The 11,095-nt window shown below is 44.0% G+C and overlaps 1 protein-coding gene across 1 annotated transcript; it reads left to right on the top strand.

The window, feature by feature from the left end:
• Nucleotides 1–380: 380 nt before the first annotated feature.
• On the top strand, nucleotides 381–1,433 carry LOC128303518 (proteasome subunit beta type-6). Its single transcript, XM_053040498.1, has 3 exons — nucleotides 381–531; nucleotides 656–855; nucleotides 934–1,433. The coding sequence occupies exons 1-3, from the start codon at nucleotides 481–483 to the stop codon at nucleotides 1,367–1,369; spliced, it is 687 nt and encodes a 228-aa protein (XP_052896458.1). The 5' UTR covers nucleotides 381–480; the 3' UTR covers nucleotides 1,370–1,433.
• Nucleotides 1,434–11,095: the final 9,662 nt, after the last annotated feature.

Raw genomic sequence — 11,095 nt, 5'->3', positions numbered from 1 at the left:
GAATTTTTAGGACCAGAAATGGTTGCGAATTTTGGTTCGTTTCGTGCAATATTATTCTGTTGACACACATTCAGTTCGAAATCAGTTCAACATTTTCTGCGTTTTGTGAATGTTTAGCACACTAACTTTAGTTATGTGAAACTGCTTATTATTTTCATTGATGCTATACATTTTAATTTCTCCACAAAATGGGTTCAACTAATCAACTAATCACGGAATAAGGAATAAACAAACGAAACACGTATGAAAAACAAACTCGCACTGTTTTGCAAAACGCTGCTTGGGTCACCGATCCTAACGTCTGATGAAACGTCTTACCATCCGTCAGGTGAAAGTGACGTTTCAGTTATGCTTGTCATTGCCTGTCATCTTCAGCACACACAACAAACAAATTGAATACGGAACGCAACAGTGCACGGCAGCGAATAATTTCTTGTTTCTTGTGATTTCCGTCTTGTATCAAACCTGCAAACACTAGCCATGGACTCGGATTGCTCTAACGACTGGAGAAACGCTCACCACAGCACTGGTGTAAGTAAAAGGCGTGTTGTTTTCATTGCTCCCATTCTGCATCTTCCGGCAGTGGAACACATAACCTATTCCGAAGATGATGGTGCAGGTTTCGATAGACCTTTAAATTCATTTCTCTTTCCAGACCACAATTATGGCTGTGGAGTTCGATGGCGGTGTAGTGGTCGGCGCCGATTCACGCACCAGCACCGGCACGTACGTAGCGAACCGGGTGACAGATAAGCTTACGAAGCTGACGGACAAAATCTACTGTTGCCGTTCCGGTTCGGCTGCCGATACGCAGGCGATTGCGGATATCGTTGCCTATTCGCTGAACTATCATGAGTAAGAGGAACCCCCAACACGAAATGTGCTATTATCATGAGAGTTATCATGTGTTTTATCTTCCATTTCTTCCGCCAGGAATCAGACCGGTGAGGAACCGCTGGTAGAGGATGCTGCCAACGAGTTCCGTCAGTATTGTTACAACTACCGCGATACACTGGTGGCCGGTATCATCGTTGCCGGGTGGGATGCGAAACACGGCGGTCAAGTTTACTCGGTCCCGGTGGGCGGTATGCAGATTCGCCAGAGTGTCACCATCGGTGGATCGGGCAGCTCGTACATTTACGGCTTCGTGAAGGAAAACTATCGCGAAGGCATGTCCCGGGAAGCGTGCGTAGAGTTTGTGAAGAAATCGGTCTTCCACGCGATGTATCACGATGGAAGTTCCGGCGGTGTGTGCCGCATCGGTGTCATCACGAAGGATGGCGTCGAGCGGGAAGTGTTCTTTGCACCACGCGACTATGAGAATGTTCCAAGCCGTTCCTCAGCACCAAGCGTATCCGTGCAGGCGTAAGCGTGGTAAAACAAAAGCATTGTCTCTATGGTTAATGGAATAAATTTTTCAATACTGGATCTAATCTGAACGCAAATTTTTTATTATAGTAACAAGTCGATAATGGAGAAAAGTTTGTTTTAACAAACGTTAAATTAAAAACAAACTCTTCATTAGCTTCAGTTGTTGACAAAAGGAGAAGGATAGAACCAACATGCAAAAATGCACTCGGTCTCTCATCCTTTTAGCTGTGCGCATGCGCCCCAGAACCCACAGCACTCGATACGGCAGACAAAACTGGACATTTGCTCGACGAACAGTTCAGTTGTGATGCGGGTTGCATAGGCTGCAGGGATTTATCGGTCGCGGTCCGTTCGTCCGGGAAGGTAACGTTGGGTGTCCTTATTTTGTTTCCTTTTTGGGGCTCTGTACCGTAGCAATTGTTTATCGAGTGAGTGCAGTGAGTCGTAATGTAAAAGAATTGTTTGAAATAAATTAAATTCCACCTAATGATTGCAAGTCGCCTAAATGACGGCTATCCACTGCTGAAAAGCGCACCAATAGCAGCAGCAACAATTTTTCCCCGCAAAAGTTTCATTCGTCGGCCTACTCGGATGCATTAAAACCTGGCGAATGTGTGCTTGTTTGGCTGTGTGTGTGTGCGTGCGTGTGTTTGTTATGGGAAATTCCTGAAGAAAAGCTCCGTGGCACAACAAAAAAAAACATGCCCCCCATTCTGCTGGGGGATTGTGCGTGCGTGTGTTGTGGAATGTGAATCCCACGAACGGATTCGGGCCCCCGTTTCAGCTGATGCGGGATGCTGGCTGTTAAGGAAAATGTGATTTTTCCACCGCACGGATCGATGAATGAATAAATGAAATGAATGAAATGTGTGTGCGTGTGTGTTGTGTGCAGTAAAATGAAAACGAACTGACGGCGACGGCGAGATGGAACCAAACGTGACACGGTGCTCGGTTTTCCGTTGCAGTAATGTGTGGTGCCTCGTGCCCTCGTGTACGTGTGCAAGTGTGTGAGTGTATGTGTGCTGCAGATTGGTTGGATAGAAGAGGGGAGGGTGGAGGGTAATGGGAAGGAAAAGCTTATTGCGCTCACGTTTGCAAAACACGCGTTAATGAAAAGAGTACCAAATGGCCATCTCCGGTGTATGTAGGTTAATGTTTACGAAGGAGCGTACGGATGAAGGCAGAAGCAAGTTCTACAAATTACAGCTATTAATCTTGAGTATTTTGCACTCTGGCAGACACAGGTTAAGTCTATAAACAATTTCAAATGTGATTTATTATAAACAATTCCCACTTGAACTTGAACTTCATGAGCAACTTCAGCAAAACAATTCCCCAAACAACTCAACAAAACACGGACAAGATAAAGGATGGTCTGTTTGGGTCCACACAGTCGTTCGTGACCTGGCAATATTTGGGTCCGCTTTTCACCATCAATCTGATCCCACATGAGGCACAATCCCTGGCATTCGTACGTGTGCCATCAGCTGCAGTTTGCACAGCCGAACGTGTACAGCATTTGGCAACCGCCGAAAAACAACAAACTCCCCTCCCGGAGCCGAGATTTTGCCACCGAACCATGCAACACACAAACTCGAAAATCGATACTCAAAAACACCCGACACACTGCTTGATCTCCCACTAGCCGGCACTCGATTTTGCTCGGTATGCTGATTTTTAATGTTTTGCAATTTTTGTGCATTCCCTGGTCCGGGTCCGGGTCCTCCGTTGACCGCTTCGCAAAGCATCGCATGACCTCCAGCCGAGAATGGATAAAAGAAGGCTTGTACAGAAGGCGAGCCCCGAAATCGGGTCTACGCCACGTGGTCGGAATTTACCCCCATTCCGATGCGGGAATACGTTTGAGCGTTCGGGGTGGGAAAATCAAATATTTTCCAACAACACACGCGTTTGCACAAGCTTTTCCCAGGCTTTCCGTTCGGTTTCCGGTTCCGGGGGTGGGAAAGGGTGTGAACATCGAGAGGGAGACGGGAACGAGGGGACTCTCATTTTCCCACTTCCTTTTGCGCGTGGTTAGTGTTGTCGGGGGGGGCGGTGGATAAAACCAAACTTGGAAAATCACCAATAACCTAGATCTGCTGGAGGAGGCTTTGTGCCTTTTCATGTGCCGCCCGATGGTTCATATTTGCACAGCACATTTGCCAGGACACTGGCGGCTCCGGCGAGGCTCTAATTTTGGCATGATTTTCGGTCTCGTGGTTCGTGGCTCGAGCCTACGGGTAGCTTTCATCTTTTGCGTGAATGATTTTTCGTTCGCATGCTAAAGTTGCATCGTCAAAATTAGTTTCTGTTTCCAACCCAAAGGAAGGGGAATTTTTTTTACCAAATTAAAATTATTTTATTGCAGAAAAATAGCGATAAGCGATGCGCGTTCATTCATAAAAATGCTAAAATATCGACCCTTGTTCGCATTTACCAGCCAGTTGCCTCTTTAATCGTTTAGCAAAAATACCGACACGATGTTATACTTTTCTGATTCTGCTATTTCTTTCCTTACTCACCCCATCCCATCCAAACATTCCTTCCCCCAAGGGACCTCCACGAGAACAGGCTTTCACCGGGACACACTTCAGGTTCGGCGTGATTACGATGAGTTACTTTTTTTCTCCCATTCCTTCACTTTCCCGATTAAGCTTCTCCGGCCATCGGTGGTCGTTTGTTGGGCGCCAAGCAATGGGAAAGAAAATGACACACGAACCGCACGAAAAGAACAAAGCTAATACGAAATACGATGTCTACATGAATGACCACTAGCAGCGGCACCACACCACAATCTCGGCGTTACCCGTTCCCCTGAGAAGAATCTCCATGGATGGATGGAGTCAAAAAGAAAAGCGAAACGAAGGGCCCACAGATTCGCCGGTCGATTGACGATGGAAATGGAAATGGACGGCTGAGTGCATTCGTTCCCGGCCGATTCTCGGTGTCGGTGGTTTAGGTTTTTGGCGTTGTAGTCGTAGTGTAGGACATGGATTTTCTGCTAAGAAAGCAACGGTAACGATTTATGAATGTTTTCCTTTCTTTTTTCTTCCCTTCTTTCGGGTGAGCGTAAGCGCTTAAGGGATTTGCTCCGTCTGCTTGTTTGGTGTCATTTTCTGCCATGTTTTAGCACAATACTTTACTGTTTCCATTTCTTGCATTTATTATTAATTAATGTTATCAAATACAATCACAAGAGTTTTGTATAAGTTTTGCGAAATTTTATAGCTTTACCTAAACATTCTATTCGTCACCATCCGCTACTGCCATCAAAAGTATTCCACTGTTTTTTATGCGCCCAAATGTATGCAATTTTTGGCCATCGACCATTGTTCACGTTTAACTTCACTGTTTTTTATGCGCCTAAAGGTATGCAATTTTTGGTCATCGACCATTCTTCACATTCAACTCTCTAAACGCCTTCATTGCAGCATCCTTTGCGCATTGTTTGCATACATTGAGGCGTAGAAAATAAATTAAATTTTCTTCTCTGGAAAAGAAAATAAGCATTCAACTTCAAATCAACTTTAATTTGAAGGACAAATAGCACAATAATCTCAACATGGCTATCTAAATTCACATTATTTTCACAAAAACAAACTACCACCGTAGCAAAACCAAGCACCATCTTGCATTCCGCAACTGCTATCGATTATATTTCACGCTGTGCGAATCATAAAAATGCCAGAAATTGACTCCAACGGCAGACCCCAATCCAATGGGATGCGCAAAGCACCCTCGCAAAAACCCGGTTCGGGTGTATATTTAATGTTACAGAAAAGCTCGCACCAGAACGACTTTACAGTGGCCGGGAACCTGTGGAAATCTCCCTGGTGCGTCAAAATATGCTACAACACGTCCCATTTCTTGGTGTCGAACCGATGGGTGGCTACCGGAGGCCGTGAACATCGGGACGCATTTTTACGCCACTACTAACCGGTGCTGCTTGATGCTGGTTCCAGTCCATTACTCACGTCGGGCTTCTTGCACGAACCGACACAGTATAGCTTCGCGCATAGGGACATAAAATTTTGAACATCCTTTAAAACAACGAAAAAAGCTCTTCAACATAAGAAAAAAAAAACAAAATTGGCTCGGAACGGAAAACACACAAAACGTTCACGTAGTAAAGGCGTTAACGTTTCGCTTTTCAACGTATTTTCGAACCAATGAGAAGCGATTTCGGGTGTGATGGTGTATGGTGGTGATGGTGGGATTTGGGGGGAAAAGTTTTCTAATTTAAATATGATATTGATTGCCAACGCGGATATGCAGTTTCGGAGGGCGGCCACCGATTGTTCACCCATCGGAAAGCTTCACCATTCGGCGCGAACACTGCGGGAAGTCGTTGGCCGGGCGGCAGAAACTTTTTCCCCACCAGCTCACCATAATGTGATCCACGAGTGGGTGACGATCGGTCCCGGTGTGCCGGTTGAAGTGTGGATGATATTTTCCTTCCACGCCACTACGAGTGATTTGTGGGGTTGGAGACTTTTCTCTGCCCACTCGCTAGAAGCCGCTGGACACACAAAGCATATCGAATAGCTAGGCTTTTTGGGTAGCAAAGCGGCACGAAAATCGTCCACCGAAAGTTTGAAACAATCGTAAAAAATTCTTCACAAGCATTAGCGGGCAGTCCAGTAGCAGATTAGCGTAAAATTATGTTTTTTTTTGGGTTTTTTGTTTATTCCGTTGGATGATCTCACTCCGGCCGCGAAACAATTCGGAAGATTGTTTACTTTTGATGGTTTTCTTGATCGAGCTTAGGGAAGAAAGGAAAAATACGATTTTTATTTCCTTTTTCACTAAAAAAAAAATGTCAGGAGTCAGCCTATAACGCTGTAATTTTTATACAATTTTTGGCCAGCACGTTATTGGGGCTTTTCCCTTTAAAAATTTCCTTCGCTAGGCGGGAGAAAAGCGTCGAAACTTTTCCCTAGCCAAACGATGGCATTGATGACACATCACTCGGTGACTAAAAATAGAACACACTGTAAAATTTCAACTTCCACCGGTTTTACCCCTGTGGGTGGGTCATTAATTTTCACCCTGCCGTTATGGAGTGGAGGGGTGGAGGGGTGGAGTGGAGAAAGGTAGGCAAATTGGGACCAATAAATAGAATGACACAATTGCCCACAGCCCGGCCCCCTCACGTGGGCGTAGTAAAAGTCGTAACGAGCGCAGGAGCCTCGGGGAGCCACGTTTATTGGAAGGGAGATGGTGAACGGCTTCGTTCACCCCCATCGGGTCGAGTCAAATTGCTGACTATAAAAATGTAATCGCTGAGCTTAATCGATGGTCGCCGTTTGGAATGGCGCGGTACGGACATAATGTAGCCGGGTAAAGTGGTTATGCCACAGTAACACACGGTGGAATTCCATATAAAAGGCCAGTATGGCCCGTATTAGGAAGGATTCCAAACAGAGCGTGACAAAAAGGAGAAAAAGCTTTGATCATTTGTGCGAAAAGTGAAGGAGTTGCTTTGAAAATTGTTGGCGAAAAGTGCAAATGGGAAGTCCATGCCAGTCAGATGATGGATAGTTTACCTGCTGATGAAATATATCGAATAGCAATAGAAGCAAGAAGGACTTTTAAAGGACCATACCATACCTACCATTTTTGGCTTTCTTTGACTTTATTTAACTGTAGCCGGATAGTTAATCCTGCGAACGGGGATTTGTCCCGAATGGGATTTTGAACCGATCCTGTCGTGTGAAGACCAGCCCCACTACCGATACACTACCTGTCGTTAGTTTATCAAAGCTTTCCTCAATGAATTTAATCAAATCGTCAACATATCAATCCTTTTGTGCTTCTCGTATAAATATCCTTCTGTGAACTTGCATTTTCATTCAATTTAATACCATTCTAGGGATCCTAAAAACTTTTCCCTCCTAAAAACCCCTCAGACGGAAATGGTATGGTCCCTCGAAATCACTGTGATCGAGTAGTCCTTTTTTGCTTGTTGTATTTCTCCTCCCCAAATAAAAAAAAAGCTTTCCGCAGTCTACTTCACAGCGCAAATTGAAATGGTAGTTGAATAACCTCACAATCGGTGCGGGAGGGGGAGCGGCCCTATCTGTACGAACAATGGCAAGAAAATAAGGGACAACGAAACACATCTAAAAACAGAATAATAATTGAATATTTGGTAAGTTTTTTCGCAGTGACTCCAAACATTTGGCTGACCTCCAGAGAGCTTTTCTATTTACTGTACAAAGAGACCCGTTTTCCTGGCTGCGGGGAAGGCGGCGGGAACGAGCGGGTTACATTCTTTTGTTTCTCATTTTGAACATGCCTTTCCTTTTATACACGCACACACAAACACAAACAGACAAAGGAAAAACCTCTGCAACGAATAAGGGATTACCGATTGGGAGGACAGTGATTTGGCATGCATTTAGAGAGGCCCTTACACACACACTTTTTTTCGTTTTTCTTATCTTAAAGCATAGATTCGCATCGCTTTCGAGATCGCTTGTAGTGGCCTTTTTCATTCTGTTTCATATAAAGCGATGCTGTTTTAATAAAATTTGAAGTGAACCACTATCGCGGTCCCGGTTTATTTGTTGGGTTTTGGGTAGGAAAAAGGTAGAAAATCCCAAAGTACCCTTCCCGGAATGCATACCTCCCGCTGATGGGTTAAGCGGGAGTGCTACTGAATGTCCTGAATTCAAACGTATCCTTCATCAAAGCATAGATATAACAACATTACCATTCCTCCCTAACCTTTGCTGTGCCGGAAGATGAAAAATAAAGTCACAATGCAAGGTTTCATTTACGGTTCAAATGATGATGATGGCGGTCATTTTGTTGATCCAGCACCGGAAAAGTGGGACGCCGAATGGCCATTTGGCTGTGCTTTTTCTTTTCTTTTTTACCACCAATATGCTTTTGTCCACTTGCAGCAATTCGTCCGCGGCTGCAAAGATATTATTATTGAATAGAAAATTGCATCCATCAGCGTTGGATTGCATTTGGGTTGCAATCAGATTACCAGCCACAATAATAAAAGGTATTATTGGATTTGTGTTGTCGTTGATGCGGCGTGGAAGCGATAGCTCGGTGGGTTGTGTTACATTTTTAATGTCAAAGGTTTGATAGATGGATAACAAACTGGATGAAAGCAAAGTTGCACACATTTCCGCATAATTTTATACTACCAGCATAATTTTACCTAAAGTAACAGTTGGGCTGATAATTGTTTGACCTAAGATAGTAAAACACTATTTTTGGCCTTTTTTTTATTCAACATACATCCCTTCAAGGGTGGTACACCGATTATAGCCGGTTTTCAATTTTTGATAACTATTTTTGTAGTAGCATTTGTCATTTGCCTGAAAAAATGCATTTGTTTCGGCGATCACCTCTTCATCTGAGGAAAATTTCTTCTGAGAGTACATCCAAATCTACGAAATACTGCGGGTGGGGAAGCAATTCGTAGTCTAATTCATGAATTTTGCCATTATTTTCGCTGATTTGTGGCGCGGTGCGTTGTCCTTTCTTCAAATGCAGCCGTTTTTTGGCGATTTCGTCCTTCAAACGCTCCAATAACTTCCTTTGTTAATAGTCTTTCCTTTCTCAAGATAATCGATAAATATTATTCCTTGAGAATCCCAAAAAACTGATGCTAAAACCTTGCCAACTTATTGTTGCGTTTTCCCCGCTTTGGAACAGGTTCATCGCGTCCAGTCCACTCGGATGACTGTCTATTGGACTTTGGAGTGAAGTGGAGAGGTCAAGACTCATCCATGGTAACAAACTGATGCAAAAGCTCGGAGTTATTTCGCTTAAACAGCACCAAACACTGCTCCGAATCATCAACTTGTTGTTGATTTTGTTCAAATGTGAGCTCGCGCGGCAGCCATTTTGCACAGAGCTATCTCATATCCAACATACTCATGAACGATATGTCCAACACGATCCTTAGACATCTTTAGGGTATCAGCTATCTCGATCAACTTCACATTACGGTTGCTTTTAATAATTTTGTGATTTTTTTAATGTTTTCGTCAGTAACCACCTCTTTTGGGCGTTCACGGTGTTCATCGTCCTCAGGACTCATTTTACCACTCTTAAATTTAGCATACCAATATTTGATGGTTGATTTTGGTGGAGCAGTGTCCAAACACTCTTAATCGAGCCAATTTTTGGCTTCAACTGTATTTTTCCCCTTCAAAAACCAATATTTTATCATCGCGCGAAATTCCTTCTATTCCATGATTACTCAAAGCACAAAAGTTGCGTCCCACAAAATGCTCTAGCTCTTTATGTTATGGCCCGAGTGCTGTCAAATTTGGACAGAATTCGTTTGAAGGTTGGTACAAACGAAATATGATATGGATATAAATCTTCTAGCGCGATATATGTGTTAGGCCCAACAATTATCAGCCAACCTGTTATCACTCGACTTTTCCCCTCCAAAAAGTAGATTCCTTACTTCACACATTTAATCTTTGAGGACTTTAAAAGAAATAACATGAACAGTTTTATTAAAGTAAAAATCGAATGAATAATGCATGATCTTCGTTATCATATATTTATGTAAATAACCATACTCCTCCAATACTGCACAAGTTAAATGGTGACCTTTTTCCATTAAACACTAGCAGCACTAGCACTGTTTAATCCAACTTCAAAAGCACCTAATAAACGGAACGCTTCAATGCGCACGATGCGCACCTCAAAGCCCCACCAGCAGTATCTAGCGCATTGCATCAGTTTCGCAAACGCACAGCCAGCACACAGTCTTCTAATTCGGTGAACCTCCACCTCAAAATGGAGTTTTTTAATTAAACCAAATATACAGCGACTACGCTGTTGCTTGTTCTTTGGTTTTTGTTCTTGTGTGTTTCAATTTTCTCAAAACTTTTGTGCTTGCGCCCCCCTCCCATGCTTGGCTTGCCCTGGCATGAATGAGGACAGTGCCGCGTGGAGGGGACCAGGGCTTACCGATCCCATCCCGGTACGTCTGGAGAATAAATTCATTATTAAATTTCTCAATTGTCACATTCCCATTACCTCTCGAGGCCGACTGGTGTTTGTCTGCGTTTCGTCTTCGTAGCTAGCTTGGAAGTTGTCTTTGGTCCACTCCATTCCGCTCTCAGTCTTCAGCGCTCTTTTGGCATCATCTTTGGCCGATTCCATGCCCCGATACAGATGGCGGAGTGCGTCCACGAAATAAGAAAGCACAGCTAAGCAACAAAAAAAAAAGGCAAAACATAAAGCGAATCACAAACGATGACTCGAAAGCTTCAGTATTACGGTGGGAAAATTAATCAGTGACCTCACCCACTGCTGGGCCTCACTCACGCCACTGTCGTTGGAGCAATAGCAGCACAAAGCACTAGAGATGGCACAAAATGGAGACGCACAGTGGTTTGTACAGTGGTATTTACCTTCAACTCGTCGCTTCGGAGAATGCGGATTTATGTTTCATTTCACCACATGAGCACACAATATGCAAAAACACATGCCATGACACACACTTCCGCTTAGTCCATCCGTCCAACCGTCGGTTGGAATGTTTCCACTTCCTGGTGCGTTGCGTAAGCGTTAGCTAAACACCAACACGCCGCCTTCTACCGTCCGTGTTCTGCGAGGTTGAAAGCCAAGCGTTTTGAGCGGACGTTAAACCACGACAGACCATCGTCCCTCCCCTCATCGACCCCGGTTGGTTGGAAAATCCCGGAAAAACGGTACCAGTTTATCTCGGAGAAATTAA

This window comes from Anopheles moucheti, chromosome 3 (assembly GCF_943734755.1).
Source record: "Anopheles moucheti chromosome 3, idAnoMoucSN_F20_07, whole genome shotgun sequence".
NCBI lineage: Eukaryota > Metazoa > Arthropoda > Insecta > Diptera > Culicidae > Anopheles > Anopheles moucheti.
This window is presented reverse-complemented; position numbering and strand designations above follow the sequence as displayed.

Bases quoted from the DNA above. Each gene is read 5' to 3' on its own strand.
- LOC128303518 (XM_053040498.1), top strand. From the start codon at position 481: ATGGACTCGGATTGCTCTAACGACTGGAGAAACGCTCACCACAGCACT. The intron at 532-655 runs GTAAGTAAAAGG...TTCTCTTTCCAG, and splicing joins ACGCTCACCACAGCACTGGT to ACCACAATTATGGCTGTGGA. The intron at 856-933 runs GTAAGAGGAACC...TTCTTCCGCCAG, and splicing joins TATTCGCTGAACTATCATGA to GAATCAGACCGGTGAGGAAC.